At 41.4% G+C, this 27,281-nt stretch overlaps 1 protein-coding gene across 3 annotated transcripts in view; it reads left to right on the plus strand.

Moving 5' to 3' along the window:
• ctu2 (cytosolic thiouridylase subunit 2 homolog (S. pombe)) overlaps positions 1-26,341 on the plus strand; it is a 42,357-nt gene extending 16,016 nt beyond the window's left edge. For 2 of the 3 annotated variants that reach the window (XM_085991684.1, XM_085991686.1), the window contains 10 exons: positions 1,355-1,464; positions 1,615-1,982; positions 3,413-3,548; positions 4,354-4,485; positions 5,222-5,313; positions 5,916-6,016; positions 6,354-6,522; positions 9,564-9,627; positions 10,358-10,416; positions 22,255-22,995. In XM_085991684.1, the coding sequence (XP_085847810.1) occupies positions 1,355-1,464; positions 1,615-1,982; positions 3,413-3,548; positions 4,354-4,485; positions 5,222-5,313; positions 5,916-6,016; positions 6,354-6,522; positions 9,564-9,627; positions 10,358-10,416; positions 22,255-22,336 (1,313 nt within the window). In that variant the 3' untranslated portion in view covers positions 22,337-22,995. The other variant, XM_085991685.1, reaches the window with a different exon arrangement.
• Positions 26,342-27,281: the final 940 nt, after the last annotated feature.

Consider the following 27,281-nt stretch of genomic DNA (forward strand, 5'->3'; position numbering starts at 1 on the left):
ACGGCTGCTGATTTCTGCCGTTAGATCGAGGCTTCCGGGCATACAACCTCCGGATAAACCAAAGTTTCCTGTATATGGCCTCCTTATTCTTCCTACCAAAAGGTACTACCTCACACTTATCTATATTGAAATTCATTTGCCAATTACACGCCCATTCTGCAAGTTTATTAATGTCTAGTAGTTTGTCGCATTCTTCCTCAGTATTAACTATACCCCCAATTTGGTGCCGTCTGCAAATTTTGAAATTGTACTTCCGATTCCCAGGTCCAAATTGTTAATGTAAATGGTGAACAACGGTGGTCGCTGCACTGATCCTGTGAAACACCACTTCCCACCTTTTGCCAGTCTGAGTAGCTACCCTTAATCCCTGCTCTGTTTTCTGTTTTGTAGCCAGTTTGATAACAATTCTGTTACTTGTCCCCTGACTCCACACTCTCTGACCTTCGCCCTGAGTCAACTATCTATCGAAGGCCTTTTGAAATCCCAATATATTACATCTACGTCTGCTCTTTCTGTTACTTCTTCACAGAAACCAGTAAGATTGGTTGAGCATGACCTTCCTTTTGAAATCTGTGCTGATATTATATTTTGGGTTTCTAGCTGTTTTTTCTGTTACATCTTTGAGTAAAAATTTCATTATCTTTCCTACCATCGATGTTGAGCTAACTGGTCTACCTCCCCTTTTAAATATAGGAATAACATTAGCTGTCTGCCAGTCCTCTGGCACTGTTCACTTTTCTGATGCATTTTTACATGTATGTAATAGTGCCTCTGCTATCTCTTCCCTAACTTTTATTATGTGTGGATGCAATCCATCCAGACCAGGGGTTTTACCCTCTCTAAGTTTGATTAGTTTATCAAATATCTCTCCCCTTTCTATCTTGTATATCTTTATTTTTTTTGAACTCTTCTAATGTGTTGTCCACCTTTTAGTCTCCCTGGTAACTACTGAGGCAAAGTAACTATTCAATATTTCTACCATTTTGTTGTCATTATCTGTGAGTTTATCTTGTGCATCCCTTGGTGGTCCTGTCCTATGATTTTGTTAATCATGTGCCTGTAGAATACTTTACTATTTTTATATTCCTTGATAATTTTGTAGCTCCTCTTTGCTTTCCTAATTTTTTTTTAACTTCTTTCCTAACCTATTGGTAGTCCCTTTTGTCATCCTCCCCTTTATTGTCTATGTACTATGCATCGAGAATAATTGAGTCTGGTGAGTTGAGGCAGAGGCGAGCAATGTTGCAGAGGTGAAATTAGACGAGGAAAGCTATGCTTGCGAATGTGTATGTATCAGCACCTGCTATCATGTAGAAGGCAAATTGTTAATGTCTCTTTCCTGTTTCACCTACAGAGGGAGCTGTATGTGGAAGGAGTCCAGAAGAAAGACAGGCAACTTTATCACAGCTGGAAGCCGTGTTCCAGGCTTCAGGATTCCCCTACCATATAGTCTATTTAGAGGAGGTAATTTTAGCAAAGTATTCTCAAAATTCTGGCTTGGTGGAAGCTTTAGGAATGGAGTCAATGAGTTTATATTTTAATTTTTAATCACAAGTGAAATTGATGCTATTTACTTAAGTTTTCGTTATAACCTTGACTGCTTTTGTTCTGTAGGTGTTCAACTTGCCTAATTCCATGCTGCAGAGTGTTTCCTCCAGTCCAGCAAGCCATGGTGAAAATTACAAAGAGGCAGTGGATGGTTTCCTACAAAAGCAGCGAGAGACGCTGATTCATGCAGAGCAAAGACCTACTACAGTTGTGGAGCAGTGGAATGTCACACATTCAGAAGAACGGGTTCAAGCAAAACTTGCTCAACTCAGTATCTGTGATCTTTTTAGTAAAGAGAATTCTGGGAGCATCTCCTCAGAAACTTCCACCAGTGGAAAATGGCCATTTACCTTGGCACAAACAGAGGCAATAAAGGAACTGTTTAGTTCAATAAAGACACTGACCGCTAAAGAGGAATTGCTGCAAACATTACGGTAAAAAGTAATCTCTGATGTTCCTTCATAGTAGATCTTGATATTGTGCTTTGAAAAATGAGATTATAACATACCACAGTAATCCCCCAATATGATATTGGAACCTACTGGTACTGAACTTTCAGATTCCACTATACCATTTTATGTACTTTAACGAACATGGATAATGCTCCTTCTGTAGTCAAAATCTCAGCAGTAATTGTCCATTGCCTTATCTGTTGGGAGCAGTAAAATGTATCTGATCAGTTAAAACAAATAGTAGTCTCTCTGCACTGACATAATCTCATTTTCATTTTTTCCAATTTTCGTAGAAGCTTACAGCACAGAAAGGCCATTTGGCCCATCGTGCCTGTGCTAGCTCTTTGAAAGAACAATCGTGCTTGGTCCCATATCCCTGCTTTTTGTCTGTAACCCTGGAAGTTCCAACTTTCTTATTAAATTATTTATGGAATTAACTTCCACCACCTTTTCAGGTAGTCCAGATCCCGACCACGTTGAATGAAAACATTTCTCCTCATCTCTCCTCTAGATCTTTTGCCAATGATTTTAAATCTATGACCTCTGATTATTGACCCACTTGCCAGAGGGAATAGTTTTTCTTTCTCTACTCTGTCCAAATCTCTCATCATCTTGAAAACCTCTATCAAGTCACCTCTTAACCTTCACTGTTCCAAGGAGAACGGCCCTAACTTTTCTGACCAATCCTCAACTGAAGTCCCTCATCCCTGGTAAACCTCCTCTGTACCCTTTCTAAGGCCTTTTCCCTCTCCTCTCCTTTCCTAAAGCTGTTGACCTTTGTATAGCAGTGGGTGCAGAATCCCTTCTGGTACATTGCTAAAGTGAACAATCTTCGTGTGAGTCTGGACAGTTGAATATCAGTAAGCTATTCATTCACAGGGGCATCACAGCCAAGCCCAATCCATTCATAACCCAGCATTCATTCAAGTGCACTTAGGATTGCTCAGATAGTAATGAGCCAATTGTATGTCCCCAAATGCTGGTTCAAGCGTCTTGTTGAACTATTCGCAGCAGGCAGCCCAAAATAGAAAAAGAACCTGTCACAACATCAGGACGTACCCAAACGATTCACAACCTATGAAGTGCTTTTGTAAGTATAGTCACTTGTGTAGGGAAATAGTGATGTCAAGCCTTTGTAATGTAGACAAGCCAACTTTTTCATGCGGCTTTTACCTTTTAAACATCTGGATGGCTAGGAAACCACATAGTGATATGAATTTAGTTGAAACCAAAGACCACTGCGACTGAAGCAGTGTGAACTTTATTCAAACTTTTTATTCTTAGCCAGCTTTTTGCATAAGAACATTTGTGAAATTGGATCATTTTGACCAAGCTCTTGCATATGTAAATAGTTCTGGGTTTTTTCTAGTCTTTGTAGATTTTACATCTCTTAAACATACATTTCTCAACAGACATCATCTGCTCTTGTACACGGCAAGGATCAAAGGTTACACAAAAATAATGATGGGAGACAGCTGTACCCGATTGGCAGTAAAACTTCTGACTAACATTTCATTGGGACGTGGAGCCTCACTTGCTATTGATACAGTAAGGTGTAAAGCAAGCTACCTGTGTAGGGTTAAAAAATAATTTGACTCTGAATGGTCTGGGCTCTAATAATTGCAAACTTCATCTAAAAAAATATTGAAAGATAAGTATTTGGACTAATCAATTGCCACCATTTTATTTGTAAACAATACATTGAAAAACTTGCTGCGTTTTGTGAAAGTGAGGCCATTACTATGATCAAGATTAGATTTTTTTTTTGTATGGGAGATTCTGAACAATGTGACACACTATCATCTGAACTGTAAACTTGTATAGAATAAACCACGTTTGATGCCCCAAAATAATCTAATGTGTGACATGAAGAAAACCAGTGTGTGGGTTAATTTATTTCCTGGCATATCAGTTAGATAATGTTTGTGTGCACTGCTGCTGCTAGCTTGTTTGTTCTATTGTAGCAACTATTAAAATGGTGGGTGGAAGAAAATCCTGATGAATGAATAGATGTTTTTTTTTAAATGAGACCACTCAAAGCCCTTATTGACCCAAGGTCATAAAATCACAACATTTCTCTCGATGACTAAATCATTAACTTGGAATATAAGTGTGAGTGCCACACATGCATCCCAACAGAATTTAGAGATTACATTTCTGTAACTAAAAGCAACCACAGTAACTGGGTGTTGCAAGTTATGCAGGGATCGTATAGTGCTAGAATGTTACATGCTTCATTTAGCACTATACAGTAACTGATTCTTAAACTGAAAATATTCAATGATACATGGACATCTACTTTTTACAATTATGTAGGAAATTGTTTCCAAATATGATTATTTTCTGAGCGCAGGGATTCTCAGATAATCGTTATGGAGATATCATGATTGTACGGCCAATGAGGGAATACTCGTCTAAAGAAATTGCTTTCTACAATAAACTTTTTGATGTTCCTAACATTTTCACCCCAGCATTAGATACAAAGGTAAGATAATTGATTGCATTTAACGTTTGCAATGTTCTGTCTGCTAGTTAGATCTGTTAATAAAATTTAGTGTAGCAAAGCATATTTACAAACTAAGAGCTGTGCACTAATGTCTGATGGCGTTGCAGTACCAGAAGGTAGTGTATTTATTTGTGACACCCAGGAGAAAGAAATCTTGTATTTCCGATCAGTTCATGAAGTTTAAAGGCATTTCAAATACAGTTAGGGGTAGAAGAAGTAGGTTGATATACTGTGTAATTTTGAAATTAGCCTCTTGGTCTGTAGGATTTTAAGAGAGCTGACTAACTGCATACAGTTTATTTTTACTTCCTATCTACCCCACCCTCTCATTCTTGATGGTACCCCATTATTTTAAATGGCTTACCACCTCTGTTAAAGTAGCAGAGAAATGTGGTTAGTGTTTAATACAATAATACCTCAAACGCAAACACAGTAATTGCTAGGTTATTGTTACCAGACAAGTGGGCAAATTACTTGTTACCTGTGCTTAGTAGGATTTTTACTTGGAAAAAGGCAACAACCTATCAGCGTATTAACTGAAAAATATGAAACTAAGTATTTGAAGATGCCACATGAATATAGCTTTGCACAAAATTGTTTAATATCTGCATAATTTTAAATTGCAGCCCTGCTAGTTCAGTAAGAAAAGAACAGACTTTGAACAAAAGGCTGCTTGCCTAATTCACCTGACAAAAACTGCTGTTCTCTTTCACAGGCCAGCGATAAAGCTAGCATCCATCGACTGACTGAGAGTTTTGTGAACAAATTACAGACTGATTTCCCATCCACTGTAAGCACTGTTTACAGGTAAGAATTGTGCTGCTTTCTGACAGGTAAATATATCTAATAAGTAATAATGTCTTCCCAAACATTTTGAGGATGTGCAGTAAATTGTGGGAATGTGAAACAAAAGGAGATAGTGTGCTATTTATAAGTTTCTGAACTATCTGAATTTTTTTTCTATAAAGTATGATGCCATCATTTCTCCCACCAAGGTTTTCTCACCTTGTTACTCTTCCAAGATTGTGCAGCTCCTGCATCAGGGTGAGGCAGGTAGCCTGCTCCCACATCACTGCCAATGCTAATGTCAGCTTAAAGCCAGGAGATGCACAAGAACAGTCCACTGGAGACACCCCATCCAATTTTTCTCTTCCTATACGCGGATGGGTTTAACCTCCATTCACATCCATGAATTAGCACCTTGGTTGAGATCAGGAACACCATGGAATAAGGGAGTTTGAATGTATTCCACCACACTGCTGAAGCATGAATATCCTTTGCAATTTTTCTATTTCAGTACAAAATTAGTTTCAAGTTATAATAGTTAACACACACAAATACAAATAAAATATGAAGTATATAGCATAATAGTTTGCAGTAATCTCAGTTATAAGCCTTTTTTCTTGTAGGACCAGTGAGAAGCTGAATACAACTTGCTCTGGCTTGAACTATGGTGCTGAACAGACGGAGAAATGTCTACTGTGTCTCTGTGCTATGGACACTAAAGTAGGTATGTTGTAAATACTAAAGACTCCCTCTTTAAATGCTGACATACCGACAGTGTTAAATCATCATAATGATGAGGTATTTTCCATTGTTTCTATATTCAATATTTTTGTCCTTCATAATTTAATTCCTTAAAATATAAACCTTTCCTAACTTGGAAAGAGGATTAGACCCTCTTATGTGTAGACTTTTATATTCCACTCGTGATTTTCCAACAGATAGAAAGTAGTTCACAGTTAAGGGACACAGAATCGCCTATAAGTTAGAAAATCACACTTGTGGGGCATTGTAAATTCTATAGTTGGATTTTTAAAAATTGTTGTATCTGTTATTCTCTCAAGAGGAAGCCTCAGCATTTCAGGCTACCCTAATATCAGAAAAGCTGTCACTCAAGCAGTCTCCTGACCTGGTGCCTGTTAAAGAGGTGACTGCGCAATCCTGCTGTGGTGATGGAGAGGAAGAGAAAGGAAAATGTGGTGCACACTCCGAAGTGTGCTATTCAACAGGCAGGTAGGTGCTTTCAATGAAGTGCCTTTAGAAAGAAAGGCTGCAGAGAAATAACTCTTGCCTGTCCCATAATCCTGTATGATTCTCATCCTCATGCTACCCAAGTGGAAAAGTCTAATCAATAAGAAAATCTAAAGCCTCTATTCTTGCCTTGAATTTACATTAATTCTGTTGCTGTGCAGAAATAATGGCTATTGGGAATATGATGCAGTCTAGTTCTTAATAATTTAACAGACTTAAGATTTATCTAGGCCCAGAAATTCAGGTCCCAACGCGTGTGTACACACAAGGTACTCACGCATAGGCCCAACGAAAGTGCCGGTTTCGTGCATGCACTGCGCATGCGTGGGAAACCGGCACTTCCGTTCCCCTGAAAGAAGGGGTTCAGAGGTGGAACGCGTGCGCCGGAGAGGCAGCGCGTGCGCGTTGAACTTACGGTTTTTTTTCCAGGTTTTTCCGGGAGGGTAAGTCTCCAGCAGTTACACTTTTAAAAAGCAGGCACAAGGCCTGCTTTTAACAAGGTAAGTGGTGAATTAATTAAAAAATTTTAAAAATTTCCACCGGTTTATTATTTTTAAATAAATACTTTAAAGAAAGGTAAGTTTATTTTTAGCCCTGTTAGAAAATGTAATTAATTTTTTCAAAAATTTAAATTCAGGAAACTTCGCAATATCCGGCACCGACGGGACCGGCGTGATGCCAATCTATGAAAACTTCCGGACAGACCAGCGCTAATGTTGAAGGATACGGAGGTTTTCATCTCCGTATCTGACAACGAACACTGTTGCTTAGCAACAGCTTGTAAACAGTCGGCCCGTACCTTGGAAGCGTCTCTGTAGCTTAGCAACAGCTTCAGAGAGGCTTTCCAGTGACTGACTGACTGTTTTTATTAAAAAAAATTTAAAAAAAATGCTAGGAGAAGAAAAAAAACCTGACAAAACGGCTGCTGATTTCTGCCGTTAGATCGAGGTTTCCGGACATACAACTTCCAGATAAACCAAAGTTTCCTGTTGTTTAAAATAGTTATTTCATGTAATTTATAGTTATTTTAAAAAGGTGATGTTTTTTAAAAAATTTATTTGAAGTTTTGGTGATGTTTTGGGACTTATAGTATTTATAGGTTTGACAGCTCTTCCTGTCAAACTTATGAATGAAGCATTCCCTGATACCATTGGTTCTCCACGGCCCACGTGATCCCAGGGGACGCATCGAACTAACTGCGCCCCTGGGATACGCAAGCACTGCGCGCCGGCAGTTGGAGGAGGCCCAGGATTGGAATTCCACGCGGGCCCACAGCTCAATGGCCGGCGCGCTAGGTAAGTGCAGATCGGAGGCTTGCACCCGCGGGAAGCCCCCGACCCGAATTTCTGGGCCTTAATGTGTCAAAATAAATGCAAATCCTAAAGACCGGAATGGAGATAAGAAACATCCAGTACAGGATAAGCAGAAATTTCCTCCAATTAAACATTAGGAAGACCGAAGCAATGCCTTTGACCCTCGCCACAAACTCCGTTCCCTAGCCACCGATTCCATCCCCCTCTCTGGCCATTGTCTCAGGCTGAACCAGACTGTTTGCAACCTCAGTGTCCTATTTAAGCTGAGCTTCCGACCCCATATCATCTCTGTCACCAAGACTGCCTACCTCCACTTCCGTAATATCGCCTGCCTCAGCCCATCTGTTGCTAAAACTCTCATCCATGCTTTTGCTACCTCCAGACTCAATCATTCCAATACTATCCTGGCTGGCGTTCCATCGAACACCCTCCGTAAACTTTAGCTCATCTAAAACTCTGCTGCCTGTATCCTAACTTGCACCAAGTCCCGTTCACCCATCACCCTGTGCTTGCTCATCTATATTGGCTCCTGGTCCACCAATGCCTCGAATTTAAAATTCTCATCCTTGTGTTCAGTTCCCTCTATGGCCTCAACCCTCACTACCGCTAACAACCTCCGGCCCTACAACCCTTTGAGAACTTTGCGATCCTCCAATTCTGGCCTCTTGTGCATCCCCGACTTCCTTCGCCCCACTATAGGCGGCTGTGCCTTCAGCCGTCTAGGTCCTAAGCTCTTTTTATAAAAAAAAAATTTAAAAAAATCTATTTCTTTGACCAAGCGTTTACCCATTTGTCCTAATCTCCTTCTTTGGCTCAGTCGTCTTTTTTTTGATTACTTTCCTGTGAAACACCTCTGTTAAATGCGCTATATAACTGCAAGATGCTCTTACAAAACAGTGTATCCTCTGAATTACTATGAGCAACACTACAAGAGATCCACATGCATATTGAAAGTTGGTGGCTAGAGTTCGCTACTGAAGTAATGTAAACCATTAACATTGTAGCAGAGTCCATTGTGTACAAATGTCCATAAAATTCATATTGGACTAAATTACTTTAAAAAGCATCTTGTTTGGGAACTGATCTGATTGTGAATTCTCCAACTATGTTTTATGCACTTCCTCAAAATGCAATCTTCATCTCAGAATTGTTACCAGAACCTATTGGTTTTGTTAGTAATATATTTATTTTCATCCCTGGATGAGGCCACTACACCTTGGTTAAAATGGTAGGCAGACAGTTTGTTAACAGGGCTTTACCAATGCCACTTGGGTGTGTGACTGTCCCTAAAATGGCCCTTGCTGTTATTGGCTTCCATTCAGCTTTTCCAAGCATAAACATAGCTGAAATTGGGAATTCATCGAGGGAACCACAGGCCCAATCTGTATCTTCTCTGTTGCACCACAATGCCATGCACATGCAATTTATAATTACGGATGAGCAATAACAAAAATTAAAGAACTGTTTGGTACTTTAACATTGTGATTAATGCATTTGCATTTTTTAAAAAGCTGCTTTGTGTCTATTCCACTATTCCTTTTACCAAAATGGCAAGCTGCCAAAAGAGGAGTAGGATGTCTTGAATTGTCAGTCACTATATTTCACAAAGTCCATTTTCGATCTGTTGCTCATGTCAAAAGTAAATTCTATGAAGTGCAAGCTCTTAAGTTTTAAAGTTACTTACCAACTACATTTTATTTGCTGTCTCAGTCATAGAACCACAGATCTCCTTACACTGCTATGCTACAGCTGTAGACTGACTGTCAAAGATATGGTGAGTCTGATTGTAAAATCCAAGTTTTCTTCTCATTTCTACATTGGTTACAAGCAATGCTTTTATAAAAATGCTTTTATAATGTTGCTCTTAAGATTAGAAAACTTACTCTAACTTGCATTTTGATTTTTTTTTAATTGATGCATACACAACCAACTATTGTCCAGAAAGGTGGTTTTCTTCTGTTAGGTTAAGCAGTTGCAATGTAAAAAGATGGGTTTTTTTCCTGGAAGTTGCATTTGGCACAGCCCTAACTAATTTATTATAACTCTACATATATAGCACACATCGATTGTACATTATGCAGGCAAAGTATCTGCCACACTTTCACCTAATTGGTTCAAATATATATATTCAGAGAAAAAAGCAGATCACAGCCCAATCACTGTTAAGTGATTGCTACTGATTGCCTCCAATATTAACTAAAAATAGGTAAGACCACTATCGGTGAGCAGAGCTGTGAAAACTCCAGTTATATAAACACAACATAAAATTAAGCGGGGGAGGAGGGGGGAGGGGGGGGGGGGGGGGGGAGGAGAGAGTCACTAAATCTGACCATAATGTCAGTTATTGTATCTTAGAAATGCCCACCAAGGACAATGTTTCATCTATTCTGTTCCTGTCCTGGAAGTATTTGATACTTTCAACACGTGCCAATCTTACAGTGGACCATTTATGCACCAAATAAATCTGCGTTGAATTTTGTTTTCATTGACTCTTACTTTTACAGGTGTCACTGGATCTGCTACCACAATATGTCCTGTCTGAAGCAGAACGCAGAAAACGCAGGTGAATTGCTGAATTAAGATGCTGAAGGATGAAGTTAAATAATTTATATATAAATCAGTTTAGATAACATTGTCATTAGATTTCCATGTTATTGAGTCTTAGCGTAACAGATTTTGCAAGATATGAATCAAAATTTACATTAGTCTTACAAGGTATCTTTATGTTGGTATCATTATGTATCTGGCCCCTCGGTAGTAGTTTGAAGTCTCATAATCTTCTAGTTAACATTCAATATACTGTATTTGCTTTATGCACATGCTGTGTCTATTGTCATAATTTTTAACTTGTATTCTGGTGAATTGAACAGCTAACTTAATACAGATTGGTTGATAAGGTCTTGCATTCACAAAAGCTGAAAGAAATGGGCTTGCACCTGATGCGCAATAAAAAGAAACCCTCCAACAACATTGATGAATTTGTTCCTCTTAAAGCTGCAAAACGTCTGTCTCCAGCACAAATGCAACTTTGAAAGGAAATTAGCTTATTCCCACAAGAAGAAATGCAGCAGCAGAGTCGAGGGGAGCTCTCATATGTAAGCCCTCGCTCCCTACGAACCAATGTGTAATCTTGCATGTATAATATCTGGTAATGTAGCACTGCCCAGGGCCGAACAGAAACCCATATTACTTTAAATTGCTCACTGGAAAAGGGATAAGCCCGCGCCCTCCTCACTCTTCAGATAACAGAAGAAATGCCACTATCGGACAATATGACTAGCAATAATCTACAAATCACGTTTATAAATAACGAAAGATCAGCACAGCAAGTTTCACTTGGTAATCCAAAATAATATGCACTAACTCTCCCAATAACACAGTAACCAGATTAGCATCCATAATATAGAACTTCAACCCGAGGTGTCTACCACCATGGATCTTACACACGTTCACTTCAATAGAACAAGAACTGCAAAAAGGCTGCCGCATATATTTTTCTGCCTGGGCATAAGGTCGTCAGTCAACCCCTACCTTCGGAGATCCCTTGCTGTGAGAACTGGGTTATTTCAGTTTATGGCATGTATTTAGAATGCCAATCAATATTCAAAAATACAACAGGGATGAATTTCTGCAGGGTTTCTAGCAGCCAATTCATCATCGTCATGGCAGAGATCTGGGAGTTATAACCTGCCTGTCTTCATGAATGTGAAATGGCGAATGTTGTACCCCGAAAGTGGGCCTGGTGTTGCGCCAGGTCGACATTTAACCCTTTCCCCCTCAGAGCAGACTTAAGTGGTATACAAAGTCGACGCTTAGCTTTGGTACAGATGACAGACTTCGAGTGAAGGCTGGTTCAAAACGGTCTTTATTCACAGGCCTGGGGAGAACCTTCCGAGACCCTTCTCAGATCCGACTCCACCTAGCAACAATCACAATTATACAAAAATCAAACCCCTGCCCTAGGGGCGGGGGCAAAGCTTATCAGCCTATACAGCTCTAATGCCAAATGGCAATTATAAACCGTGACATTTCATCCTCCTTGCCGCCCACAGATCCCACATTTCTGTTATCAGTTGGTCCCGTCACCTTCTGTGACTGTGGGCCTCATCTTAATTGCTTTACAACCATCCATTTGCCCTTAGCCAGGTGGTTTGCTTGTTACATGTTTTCTTAAGATAACAGTCCTCGTTGCACAGACTTTTGGCCTTGTCTCGGGTTACTTCTGCAAAGCAAGCACATTCTGATTAGTCCCACCATACTTTGAAGAATGGAACCCTGTTGTGATTTACAACAAACAAATTCTTAGGTGTGTTATCTCGTATATGTGTTGCCTCGCCTGGCCGAACAGACATCCTCCCCAATCTTCCCACGAGTTGTTCTGCAGTTTAATTTCTCAGCATTTGAAGTCACTTAATCATGTTTTTAAAGCTTAGCTGGGTAAATCAATATACAGGCCTATATATTGTTTAACTCAGGGTATGGATTAACTCATTATCTCCACCTTGTACATTGGTGCTACATTATACATATTCTAACATACAAAACTAAAGTATAATAGTAATTTGGTTACTTCAGACCCCCTTATGGCCCATTGGTCACTTTGACCCAATATGGCCAATATGCTGCAGTTTAAGATTGTTTGCTATGAGTACCGTCGCCCTAGTGGTACCAAGCCAGGATGTTTAGTACTCATACTTCCGCAATCCTAAACACAGTTTTCATCATAATTCTCCTCACGCCCTACCCCTTGTTTGTTGGTGGTTAGCAACAGTGTTTTTCTCTCCTTCCTTCGTTATTCGTTTGGTTATGGCCAGTGCTAGGTTGTGGTTCTTTCGCCACCAGCAATATCCACAAAGTAAGAACAAAAGGATCATTAATACGGCGCCTTGCACAACTACCAACACGTGTGACATGATCCTTATCCAGGGGTGTATATCGACATTTAGCCCCCAATTCCAGATCTTATTGTACCAGGGAGTTTCTGCTAATGTTGTACTAATGTCTTTTTGTTGTTTCTTTAAGTCTTCCTCTATTTTATGATAATACTTTAAAATTTCCTTCGTTTCCTGCTGTAATTTCTTCCAAGCTTCCTCTAACTTAGGAATTGCCTTGGGCTCTGGTATGACATAAGCTTCAACCTCTTTTTATTAAGTACCATATTATCAAGTGACCATGTTTTCGTTTCCTGTGGTCTTGGTGGGTATATATATTGGTGTCCTATCTGTGTAGATAGTTTTGGATCAAAACAAAAGTTTGGTTGGGGAATGGGACAAATCAGATCTTGATACTCATATTTCTGTTCAGTTGTGTGACACAAAATGTTCCGTTGTTCCTTGGTGCTACCCTTGTCCGGTGTATCTCAAGGGTGCAATTGGTGGTTTTTGTAAATCTGCACTCGGATGTGTCTCCCTCGGTGGGGGGGGGGTGTGTGCACGCCCATGTCCTTCCCTTGTGGTGGCACCCGTCCATTACCACCCCCCTTATGGTTATTGTCTTCATCCCTTTCCCAAAGTGCCTTGATAGGGACACCATGATATTTAACCCAACTTTCCCTTTATATCTCTCCTATATTAATCACGTCGTATAAGGGCTGTCCCTCTTCTGGGAGTTGTAGGATGGCCAGTACAAAGCCAATCACCTTAGTCCATGGGGTTAAACAATTGCCTGCCCGGTATACTTGTCCCATTTTACGCCCCTTACATAAGCTTTTATTTGTGTCAATCCAAGGTTCCAGATCCTCATTAGTAATCCAGTCAGGGATCTGTCCATTATTTATTTGCCATGAGCCATACATGGCTTATGTATGGGTTTGGCGAGAAGCATTGTCAAGTCGATCAATTGTATTGATTGTTCCTGCATGGGGGGCGACTACCTCGTCCACCCCCAACAATTGCATTATTGTTTGTTTTCCTGCCAGTGCCAATTGCTGGCTATTTCCAGTGGCTTGTTTTAGTAACAACTTTTATTTTTGCTTGTAGTTCCTCTACTCCTTCGTTTACTCCTTCTATGTCCAAGCTATTAACTGTTGCTAACCCGGCCGCATACCCTGCTCCGGCCATTTCCAATACTCCCCGTTTTTTGCGTCTTTGTAAGAGAGATTTTCCCTGTAGACCCTCTAATTGTTTTACCCACAGGGAGTTCCATATTTGTTTTTGTATGATTGTTACACATCGCGGGCATCTCCAAAGTACTCATATTAATGGCAAGCTTAATAATTCTATGTGTTACACTAAAGTACACCTCATCTTGTGTTTTCCTTGTTGTTAAACCCCCGGGTGCCCCTTTTTCCATTGGTGGGCAAGTTAGTGGAGTGAAGGTATTTTTATGCTTGCTGCTTTTCCTTTGTAACCCTATCCCCTCTGTCCTTTCCCTGATTTCCATCTGTAATATTTGTCCTCGCCTGGATCCCTTTTTGCGTTCTGCAGTAAAACATCCCATCATTCCCCTTTTTTTTTTTACCTATTTTGGGCCAATTTAGTGTATTCAAACTCTGTCCCAGATATGGGAGCCCTATATAATTTGGTGTAATCTCAACTGCTTTATTGAATCCGAATCCTATATCTACGAAATATCCCTTTCCTACTTGAAACTTCGGGGTTATTTGAACATTGTCCTTAGTACATAGGCACTCTATTTTAATCCCTCCGTGACCTGGACAAACAAAGTCCTGTTAGCTGTATTTTCGTATTCACAATAATCACAGTACACAGTCATATCGCGTCCGTTTCCCGAAGCTACCCCCCATTCTAATGGCGGCATGTTGTTGGTTGGCATCTTGATTCCATTCTGGATGATGATTATGTTTGAAGTCGGGTCGATACCAAAGAGCATCAGAAGTCCCATCACAGACTCGGGGCGTATATTTAACCATAAACTCCCGAGTTGCTCGCGCCTCCCACTAGACCCAGCGCTTATACTTAGCCATAGAATACCGATGAGAGCGCGAATGATGCTCCACTTCATTTTTCTATGCATTTATCGTTCCTGTAAAGATAAATAAAGGGGCCAGTTGTCACCAGCCGATTAGAATTATGCCATTCTTATCTGTTCTATCAGTTCAAACTGCTGTACGTCTTGTTCATTTCTTGGTCTGTGGCTCTGTTTCCAGATATACTTGAAGATGTAAACCACGGCGTATAATAACATCCCGCACAGCCCTAGCATTAATATATGTAGAAACTCCCCTTCCCATTCTTTATACCTTCTAGCATACTCCTCACTCTCCTCAAAAGGCACCATCTCTGGCTTACTCATTGTCTTTGTCATATATTTTTAACTGAGTCCAGTGCTTCCATCGTCCTTTGCCCGTTCCGGACTCATCTATACAAGTGCATGTGTCACTGTTCATTAATACAAGTAGACTATCCTTTGTCCGAAAACCTTGGGACCAGCTGTGTTTCAGTTTTCGGAATTTTTCGGATTTCAGAAGGTTTTGACAACACACTGTTGCTTAGCAACAGCTTGTAAACACTCGGGCCCTGCCTTGGAAGCGTCTCTGAAGCTGTTGCTAAGCTACAGAGACTCTTTCCACAGCCTGACTGTTTATAAAAAAAAATGCTAGGGGAAGAAAAAGACCCTAACAAAACGGCTGCTGATTTCTGCCGTTAGATCGAGGTTTCCAGCTCCCCCTGCTCCGTATCTGAATTCCTTGACTTAGTGGGGGTCTGGGGCTCGACTGCCGCCGCCAGTTGTAGGAAAGCCGGATATCGGCTGACTCCTACACTAAGCTGGCCCGCAAATCAGGTGGGGGGGAAGAAAAGACTATCGGGCGGGCCGCTGTATTGTTGGGTTCACTCTCCCGGTACCTCCTTCACACTGCCCGGCTCGGCCTGCAATCTCCTACCCAGGAGGGAATTCTGTGACCCTCTGCCCTGCTCACAGGGAAAGGCAGAGCTCCCGGACCACTCCTGTCATGTTTGGCACCACTCGGGTCATGTCGTGCGCACGACTTACGCTCCACGAAAAAACTTTCGGTTTTTAGAGGTTTTCGGTTTTCGGAAGTGCGGATAAAGGATAGTCTACCTGTACTTCGTAAGGTCCTGACCATCTGGGTGCTAGCCCTGGTTTGGCTGGTATTATTTTTGCCATCACCTTACTACCTATAGCTGGGACCTCCTTCTGGTCATCCCGTGTATCCTGTTCTAGATCCCGTATAATCTGTTGATCTTTGGCCTCATGTCTGAGAGCGTGTAATTGCATACACAATTGTTTAATAAATCTCCTAATTCTATCCTTCAGGGGCCCGACACCCTCACGTCCGGTAGCGACTCCTTCCGGCAGTGTCATTGCTCGACCGGTCATTAGTTCGAAAGGTGTCAGCCCCGTGGTTCTATTCGGAGTTGCTCTAAGTCTCATCAGTATACTTGGGAGTAACTCTGCCCATCCCTTCCCCGTGTCTTCTATTGCTTTAGCTAAGGATAATTTCAAAGTCCGGTTCATCCTTTCCACCATCCCTGAACTCTGAGGGTGGTATGGTATGTGGAACCTTTGTCTGATACCTAACAATGTGCATGTTTCCTTTATAACCTTCCCTGTAAAGTGTGTTCCCTGGTCTGAATCAATCTGCAGCGGGACCCCCCCCAGCGTGGTACGACGACCTCTGCCATTATTCGTGCTACGGTTGTTGCCGTACAACCTCTAGTGGCGAATGCTTCAACCCATCTAGTAAATTGATCTATTATTACCAAACAGTACATTTTCCCCTCTTGATTTCGGTAGAGGTCCGGTAAAGTCTATCTGCAACTTCTCCCATGGGCCTCTTGGTCTCGGCTGATGTCCCCACTTTACCTTGACAGGTTTCCCTATGTTATACTGCGCACATATGGGGCATTGTCTACAGAATCTGTCCACAGCTTGTTTCATTCTGGGCTACCACCAGCATTGCTGGAGGCTGTTTAACATATTGGATATACCTGTGTGTTGTCTACCATGGTACATTTTCATTAATTCTTGTTGTATACAGCTTGGTGCACATATTTGCTGCTCTTTCCTCCATATTCCCCCTGCCCTTTCTCCTGCTCCCCCTCGTTCCCATAGCTGTTTCTTCTCCTGGGATATATCTGTATCTTCTGGCAATGCAGTTATAGCAGCTATGTCTATCTGTATTTCTGGTTCGGTGTTGCTCTTGTTTGCCGCTGCATGATCGGCAGCTGTTTCCCCTTTCTGTCGAGGAGTTCCCCCTCTGGTGGGCATTTTACCTTCTACAGCTGTTTCAGTGGGTAACCCTGAGGCAGTTACTAATTCCTCATGCTGTATGGGTTTGCCACCTGAGGCAATATACCCCCTTCTACTCCAAGCTGCCATATAATCATGTACTATGCATAGTGGCTATCAGTATAGATATTCACCCGTTTCCCTGCTGCCAATTTTAATGCCTCTGTCAATGCTGTTAACTCGGCGACCTGTGCTGAACTACCCCCTGGTAATCTTCCTTCCCTCTGGACAGTGCCATCTCCGGTCACCACGGCCCAACCTGTTCGTGGTGTTCCGTTAACATATTTACGGGACCCGTCCACATATAGCTCTAGGTCTGCCTTTGTCAAAGGTAATTCCCTGATCCTGTCTACATACTCTGATTCCTCTTCACTAGTGCAACAGTGTTCCTCTCCTTCCATTCCCATCATAGCTGCGGGGTTCTGGCTCATATCTCTAACTATCTGTATAGATTTATCTTTGGGTAACAGGACAGCCTTCTGGTCGTTTGAGACGGTTTTTAATCGTCCGGTGATAAACAATTCCACTAGGGTGTGTTGTGTATGTAACACAATATCCCCTGCCATTACGACAGGTTCACTCACTGACTGACCACCCTGCACAATCAATCGCGGCAATGCATCTTGGCATACCGGCTACTATCGGGGATCTTCGTGTCGAGTAGTAGGCTACAGGTCTCATGTAATCCCCATGCTTTTGTGCTACCACTGCACTATAATGTCCCCCGTGATTGTGGCAGAAGATATGATATGGCCTCCCCATATTGGGTAATCCTAAGGCTGGTGCGGCAGTCAGTGCCTGTTTTAATTTAGTGAAGGCTTCCGCCTCTAACTCTGTCCCTTCTATGGGTTCTTCTGCAGCTTTTCCCCCTTTGGTCAATTCATACAAAGGTGCAGCTAGTTGTGAGAATCCTTCAATAAAATTTCTGCTATAATTAAATAGTCCCAGGACTTGTTGCACTCCTCTTATATTTACTGGTTTGGGCATATCGTTTATAGCCCATTTTCGATCCTCCGGCATGGCGCTCTTGCCCATGCTGATGTTATATCCCAGATAGGTTACCTCTGATTTCCCTACTTGAGCTTTGGTGGGGTTTACTTTAAAGCCTGCATCCCGAAGTGCTTTCAGAATTTTAGACAAGGCTTTAACATGCCCCTGAGTGTTTTTGGAAGCTATCAGTAGATCGTCGACATACTGCAACACAGTGTTGCCGTCCTCCTCTAACTTTACTTCCTCTAGGGCTTTGGCCATGTGTCGGTGGAATATAGCTGGACTATTATGGAACCCTTGAGGGACCCTCGTCCAAGTATATTGTTTCCCATCTAGTGTGAAGGCAAATTTCTCTTGCGGTTCTTTGTCCAATGGTATGGACCAGAAACCGTTTGCAGTGTCTAATACTGTAAAAATGTTGTGTTCAGGCTTTAGTCCATTAAAAATGGTAGCAGGGCTTGCCACAATAAGGTGATCCCAAAGGAATACCAGATAAAGTGCTGTATAATCTATTGTCAGTCGATATGATGCATCTGGTTTCCTTACTGGCCATACCAGGGAATTAGTTTTGGATCTAGTTTCTCGTAAGATTCCCTGTTTGGTTAATTCCAACACTCTGTCCCGTACTGCTGCTTTGGCTTCCTCCTTTAAAGGATATTGTTTATGTGGGCGATGCATTGGTCCCGGTATTTTTACCGGGGGTGGGGTTTGGACTAGTCCACAATCTTGTTTGTGTTGCCCATAGTCCCCCCCCTTATCCCATTCTGGATCTATAATCTTAATTGCCCCATCCCGATCTGTTTTGTTTCTCGGGGCTGTTTGACTTATAATCTGGTGGCCAGATCACTTCATTCGCTTTAGGGTCGATTAAAGCTCCTACTTCTTGCAGTATTCTCGCATACCCACAAATGTGTAGGTATTATTATACATCCAATTTCTAATAAAACTGTTTCGCTCTTATAAGCCTTGATTCTTCGTCCACCGATTCCTGCCACATTAACTGAAAGTTTCGTTCAGGGCAAGTCTGTCAATGAGATTGAGGCTCCTGTGTCTATTAACATTTTGCACTGCCGGCCCCCTACCAATGCGTTAACGAACATCCTTGGATTCTCCCCGAGGGCCGCTATCTTTCATTTAATATTCAACTTCTTCATCATGTCTCTCATTTGCCTCACAGTGCATACGTCGCCGCCTTCCCCGTCCTCTGAATCATACCCATACCGCCTCTCACTTTGGGTATTTTTTCAGTTACTATATTCCCTAAGCTCCCTTTCTTCCCTATCCCTTTGTCGCTGTCTTTCCCTATCTCTGTCTCTATCCCTTTCCTCTTTTTCTTCCCTCGTCCATCTTTTAAAATCCTCCCTTCTCCCATTTCCTCCTGGCTGTCCTCTTTTGGGCCCTCCCTTCCTCCCCCTTTCCTCCAGCAGTCTATTTTCTTCTGTCCTGGCTTGTTACAGTTACAGCAAATTAGTTTTGTATCCGATGCTGATCTGACAGCCCTTCTCTGCTTCTGTTTGCATTCTTTAACGAAATGTCCCATCTCCCCGCAAGTATAACCGCTTGCTATCCCCACTGTTTCCTCTTGTTCCCCCAACTCCTCTGCGGCAGCTATCCTAGCCTTTTGCATGTTATCCCCTTCTGTCGCCCACCTAATTAAGTCCTCATAGTTGTTCATTGTAACAACTCCTAATCGTATGGCTGCCTGATGTGCGGGACCTAGTCCAGCTTTAAATGACTGCAGGAAACATTGGTTCTCTGTGGTGGGGTTTCGGATGCCGGAACATCCCACAAACCTTTCCCATTTCCATTTACTATAGTCTACGGCAGATTCCCCCTTCTCCTGAGTTATATTGGTTATGGCTGCCCAATTTACCGGGGCCTGTCCCATAACCACCTCCTACTGCTCGCTTGAATAACTCGTAGTTTTGGTCTGACTGTTGTGGGGTGAAATTACACTCCAGGCACCAAGTTCCGTCCCTGAAATTCTCGGGCAATTGGTCCCAACGGTCATCTGAAATTTTTGCTCGCACCAACTGGTTTACATCTTTATTGTGTAAATTCTGACTGATCCTCAATTCCCTCATCTTTTGCCAAAATGGGTAGTTATTCCCCCGATGTTGCAGCTGGGGTAGTTTATCCACCAGCATTTGTTTCTCTAAGGGTTTAAAGGGGGACTGGTAGGTAGTTCGAATTATCTGGGGTCTTGCCGGAGCTGCGCGGACCGCTGGGATTTCCGGGTTTCCTCCTACCGTGGGGATCATGGCGGTACCGGGGATCTCTGGGTGTCCTGGGATTACTTCAGTTTTTACTGGGGCTGCTTTTACCATGCGGTACACCGGATTATAGGGTGGTGGGAAATTATTTTCTTCTGGCCAAGGCAGTGGCTCCAGCCAGTCCCTTTCCTTACTATCTCCTGCTGTTTCCTTTCCTAACCCACCCCCATCTATATTACCTTTTTCTGGTAGGATTGGGTATACGGACGTAGTGCTGGAACCAGCCGCTGCTAGTGTCCCTTCCCTCCTGGTTTGGGAGTTGTTACTTCTTTCTCTTCCCTTTTGTTTCAACTCATTACATAGTTTCTGGTAACGAGCTAAAACTACCATTCCCCCTTTTCCCTCTTTATCTTTGGTTTGTCCTCTCCACCAAGCCCTTTGGTTCTCTGTACTGTCTTCGGGTTTTCATACTTTCGATAAGTGTTTGATTCCTGTCTGCTAAATAGCGGGTGACGGAGTCTGGATCTCCAAGGGGACGGTCCGTATTTCTGCATTCCCTTTAGGCATTCTATGTAGCTTCCGACTTACTTCTCAATGGTTCTTATATTACCCTATCACTCACTCAGTCACACACACTTATTTTGCGCACACTCACTCGTCATGGGATCACGATCCTGTGGTGTTTCGTTCCCTACACCTACTTGGTCCTGGCCGTCACGTGGGACTACGTCCTCTTAATTCGGGCTCAGGCTAAGCGTTTAGGATAGACAACCACCCTTGTCCGTGTTGGTCACCCCATGACTCCCAAGGATCTACTATTTGTAGGACGTTATTGCCCACTTAACCCCCTCTTTACCCTAGAGGCTTTGCCGCCTTAATGGCTCTGAGGATTTGGTTTGCCGGCTCCCTCGTAGGTCTTTATCGCCCACTTATCTGCCTCTGTCCTAGAGGCTTTGCCACCTTCCGGCTCACCAGACTGCACCCCCCTTTCTCGAGTCTGTCTCTGCCAACTTTAGTTCTTTTAATCACAGCCTTACCAGATCTCGCTGTACGTTCTGAGCTTTCCAATTTATGGGTAGTAATTTAAAATGTGCTCGTCGTTCCTGTGGACCGGTCAGAGTCTGTGATCCTGTTCGTGACGCCAATTGTTGTACCCCGAAAGTGGGCCAGGTGTTGCGCCAGGTCGACACTTAGTCCGCTCTGAGGGGGAAAGGGTTAAGTGGTATACAAAGTTGACGCTTAGCTTTGGTGCAGATGACAGACTTCGAGTGAAGGCTGGTTCAAAACGGTCTTTATTCACGAGCCTGGGGAGAACCTTCTGAGACCCTTCTCAGATCCGACTCCACCGATTTCCTAACAACAATCACACCCCTGCCCTAGGGGCAAAGCTTATCAGCATATACAGCTCTAATGCCAAATGGCAATTATAAACCGTGACATTTCATCCTTCTTGCCGCCCACAGATCCCACATTTCTGTTATCAGTTGGTCCCGTCACCACCTGTGACTGTGGGCCTCATCTTAATTGCTTTACAACCATCCATTTGCCCGTAGCCAGGTGGTTTGCTTGTTACATGTTTTAAGATAACAGTCCTCGTTGCACAGACTTTTGGCCTTGTCTCGGGTTACTTCTGCAAAGCAAGCACATTCTGATTAGTCCCACCATACTTTGAAGAATGGAACCCTGTTGTGATCCACAACAAACAAATTCTTAGGTGTGTTATCTCGTATATGTGTTGCCTCGCCTGGCCGAACAGACATCCTCCCCCAATCTTCCCACGAGTTGTTCTGCAGTTTAATTTCTCAGCATTTGAAGTCACTTAATCATGTTTTTAAAGCTTAGCTGGGTAAATCAATATGCAGACCTATATATCGTTTAACTCAGGGTATGAATTAACTCTATCTCCACCTTGTACATTGGTGCTACATTATACATATTCTAACATACAAAACTAAAGTATAATAGTACAGGAAACTTTTATCCAGGACCGACGTGGTGCCGGTTCATCAAAAAGTCCCGATAACCGAGAGCTATAGTAAAAGATACGGAGAGCTGAGAGCTCTATAAAGCAACAAGTGCAGAACAATGGCCACAAGTTCCAAGCGTCTCTGTAGCTTAGCAACAGCTGCAGCCACACCCGATTGCACAGCAACAGATCGAGGAAGGCAAGTAATATGAAGTAAAACTTACCTGAACCTACTCCTAAATTTTGCCGGTTAACCGAGATTTCCGGTTATTTAGGTGCCGGTAAATCGAGAGTTTCCTGTAATTTGGTAACTTCAGCGAATCAGGAATTTGAGCTGGCAAAGTAAATACAGATAGACTATCCTTTATCCGAAAACCTCGGGACCAGCCGTGTTTCGGTTTTCAGAAGGTATTTTATAAGACTGGGAAATTTGTCGGGTGGGGGGGGTCGGCGGGGGAGAAAAGAATATCGGACGGGCCGCTGTATTGTTGGGTTCACTCTCCCGGTACCTCCTTCACACTGCCCGGCTCGGCCTGCAATCTCCTACCCAGGAGGGAACTCTGTGACCCTCTGCCCTGCTCAGCGTAAGTCGTGCGCCACTCTCATGTCATGCGCACAACTTACGCTGAACGAAAAAACTTTCGGTTTTTAGAGGTGTTCGGATAAAGGATAGTCTACCTGTAATTGAATTTGGATTTAATGATTTTTGTTTTGGAGCTCTCATACCATAGATTGTATCAATTACCATTTCCATTTAATGTGATTTATTTTAGAGCCCAGGTGAGGGAACAGATCCAGGAGTTCCTGTTGGCCCCTGAGGAAGAAACGGATGCTACCAGCTCCTGACCACTTGGCCGGAATTGACCTTAAAGATCAAGAAGACACCTTGCAATCTTTCAGATTATACACTAATTATGCATTTAGCTTGGAAATGAATGAGTATGAATTTATTAATTGTAACTCACCTAGTTGTCATTCTGGTACAAGGTGAAGTTTAGATAACCCCACACTTTTGGCTTCCTTGTTACTGTTCGATTGCTCATGGGAGGAGTGCCCAGCAACCACGTCAATGCAGATTTGCCTGTGTATTATAACCGTCATTACCCTGACAGTTTAGGCCGATTTATAATCATGTTGTTTTGTGCTCTTATTTACTTTGTGCTGCTCTTAAAAGTTGGACTTAACTTTAACTGTCATGTCTGTAAATATGTTTGTTGAAATATTAAATTCAAAACTATTCATAAATTTGGTTTGATAAGGATTTTTGGTGCATTTCTTATGAAGGATGACAGTGTTTGTATTAAGGCATCCCATATTAGATATAATGGGTCAGATGCAGAGAACAGATCCCTTTCCCTGGCCCTAGCAATGTGCTTTAACTCTAATCTCAGAAGAGCACACCTTACTCTACCAGTGTTCCACATTTTACAAAACTTAAATGATTGATTGTCAAATCTGGATAAATTGGCTCTCCTATCAATTACAATTTGCTGTTCTGTCTGTCTGTCAAAAGGAAAGCAGATTCTGAGGAAACTGTATTTGGCCTCTTAACGGTACTCCTGCTTTACAATCAAACTTAACGTGTTATTTTTCTTCATGAATCTTGAATAAACTCACATTTACAAACAATTTATATCTCTATAACCAAGCATCCCTGTATCACTTGTAAGCATTGCTACATACACAGATTCCAGGAAACTGGTGTACAAGAGTCTTAAAGACAAAGGCACAACTTGCCAGTATCCCTTACACCTCACTGAAAATCTGACTGAGGGGCTGGATTTTCTTCTGCTACCCTGCCCTAAATTGGGTGGGATATTCTCAGAAAAAGTAGGAAAATTGGGCATCATGGCCTTGCCCTGTCCTCTGTTTTCCTCCCTGCTCCAGCTAGGAAAGCTGCTGTCCCCCCTCTTCCCTGCCCAGCATATGCCTTCTGCACTGATGCCAGGGACTGCCAGCCAAATGGTTGCAGTAGCCCTGGGTGGAAGGCTTGCTTCTGCCCCCCCTTTAAGTGGCCCCTTCATGTGCTACAGCAGCAGTCCTGCAGCACTGCCTAAATTTTCCAGCTATGCATTGCTGGGCACCTTGGTGGTAGGAGTCCCCACCCTGTATACTTAATCTCTACCCCAGGAAAGTGGGTTGGGTCAGGGCAGCAGGCAAAATTCCTGCCCTGCCTTAATGCGACTAATAGAAGGAGAATTCAGCTCTAGATGCCTTGTACAGAGTTATAGTGATTTGTAAACTTTGTGCATGAATACAGAGGAAATATTACAGTTCATCACTTTCACTGAGGCCATTTAAATAATGTTAAAATTGACAAGTAAGCAAATATCAATTACAGTAAACCTCTAGCTGTTTTCACCATACAAAAACTTAAAATCCTGCCCGTGAACTTGTAAACAATAAAATGCATACAAACATAATCTGAGCATATAATTTAATTTAAAAATGCATAGTGCAGCATTGTCAGCATAGAAGATTGCAGATGGAGTAAAGTATAAATCAATAAGCTTGACAGTACTTTTATAGCTCACTTTCAAACATACCAACTGTCACCGAGATGATGATTAATTTTTGAGAAATGTTTACTTATCAGTATAGACGATGAATTACTTGCTTCATAAACCAACCTAAGTGTGCAGGAGTCTGATTTCATGAGTAAGGAGAGGATAATATACAAACCAAAACATTTATACATATTATGTTTAATCAAATGTTTTTTTCCATAATAACTAATTTTACCTGAGAATCCCAAGTTTTTCTAATCCTACAGTGGCCACATGTCTATATGCTAATTAACTTGTGAAATAGTTGACGACAAAAAATGATTAATCACACAAGCAAGCTTGGCCATTTTAACTTATCCAAATAGGTTGCGAGTCAACACTGGAAAATATGTTGGTAATTTTATAACAAGATTCTGTATTGCATCAATTACTAAATAGGTAAATTAAATAAGCAATTTCATTGTTTTAAAATGTGTACTGTAAAAACGGTCATTTAAAAAAGTCGTGACAAATTCAGTGTTCAAAATTTAATTTAGTAGGTAAAGTAGATCTAGGTGGCGTCTAATAGTTCATCTATATAACTGCAAGCATGATAGTCTGGTGCTGGAGTGGGTGATTAGGAATTGGAATGCAGGTTTGTATTCACAGCAAATTTTTGATGTCAGTTGAGTTAACCAAGAGAGCGTGAGTGCTGCTCTTCACCGCAAGATATGTCAGACAAGTCACTGAGCTGTTTTTGTATTCCAAGTGGCTGGATACAAGTTGTATTGCAAGAGTTGGATACCAGCATTAAACAGTTTAAAATGTGCACTTCAGCTAACTGGATAATTTAAATTGACCAATCAATCAAAGATTCTAAAGAGAATGCTTGCAAAAGCCTACTGAATAACGAATTAGTGAAGTTGCTAAAAAATTCAATGTTGATGTTGCATTAGCTGTAGCAGCCTTTTAGGGGCAGCATTGAGTTGTGAAACATACCAATTCTGCAGTAAAATTGCACCACTAAAAATTATGCCATTTAACAGGATGTGGATACATCTGTTCTAATCAGTTTATAATATTGGCTTTCAGCATTTACCATAATATTTTGAAAAATGCAAGAGCATATTTAAATTTTGTGTGCCTATTTACATGGTACTGATCTATGCTATGCAGACTTTTTTACTGGATTGAACAGATTATAAACCAATTTATGCATATCTAGCAATTCACCTTGGATGGTAGTGCAAAATAGGCAATAACCAATTGGCAGCCCATTTTACACCACTTGATTTTGACTTCAATGGAAAAAATCAGGCGGGCTGCAAAACGGACTGCTGATTCGCTCTCGCCCATTTTGTGCTACTGCGCAAGACAATGTATACCCCGTTATGTCTTGAAGGACAGGAGTAATTTGACTTCCTTGGCATGTGTTCTGGTTTAGGGGAAAAGTGCAAAATTATTTAATTACAACTATCAATTTTATTTTATGGCAAACACTTATTGCTATAGACCCTGATATGAATACTAGCTGTTTTCTGCTAAATAAATCAAATGTGAAAATACTGGTTGATTATGTAAATGTAAATGTTTCCATATAAATAAAGTGAAATGTTTATATTTGAGTGTCACCATCTGTATTTTATTATACTAACAGTAACAAGGAATTTAATCTGATTTTTAAAATACTTTTGATTGAATGCTAAGGGTTTTTAACAGGAGATTTGCGGAGAGGAGATGTATAATTAGCAGGAGTGACAGATTATATATTCACACATTTAAGTGATTTGCAATCTTACTCTTGTTAATTATAAATTACATTCCAACATTTCCTCAGTGTTAACAGTTTTATTGCAGTTATTTGACTTTTAAAGACTCCCTCTTAGCATTCACTAAATTGAAACAGATTGTCTACAGGTTACTGATTTTACAGGACTGGAGTTATTTAACTTATTTTATAATGCATTATGGTTTGGGGGAAAAGTCCTAAATATTTTTAATACAGCTTCATCAGAATTTCATACTACTGCAAACATTTTTCTATAAATCCTGATGCAAATATTAGTTTCTGATGTCAGAACAGTTAAAATGCTGTGATTCTTCTGCTTTATAATACTCTTAATGTTTAACTTTGTACAGACAGTGGTGCAACTGTTTGGGCTATAAGATATAATTGAAATCAATAAAAGTAATTGCCAACTTCAGCATACACAAGAGCTATTCTCTTTGCACTAGGGAAGTTTTCAGGCAAGCAAAATTCCTGGAACAGCTAGCTTGGAAAATTTCATTCAATTGGCATGTTGGTTAGTGGAACACACTTCCATGAAGACACTAAATGTTTGTAGGCTAGTTTTAATGTTGTAAAATTTATAACTGCAGATATGCTCACTACAGTGAGTCCCTAATTGTGCATTCAATTTATAAAACCAGTAAAATATCTTGCAAGACTCTTCAAGGTGACAAAGCCTCTTGCATAAAATTTAAAAGATACATTTTAAGTCCGTTTCACCCTATGAAACACATGTCAGAAAATTCAACAGATTAGCTGAAGCATTCATAG

This window comes from Somniosus microcephalus, chromosome 6 (assembly GCF_052327205.1).
Source record: "Somniosus microcephalus isolate GS21.2 chromosome 6, FLI_Smic_1.0, whole genome shotgun sequence".
Taxonomy (NCBI): domain Eukaryota; kingdom Metazoa; phylum Chordata; class Chondrichthyes; order Squaliformes; family Somniosidae; genus Somniosus; species Somniosus microcephalus.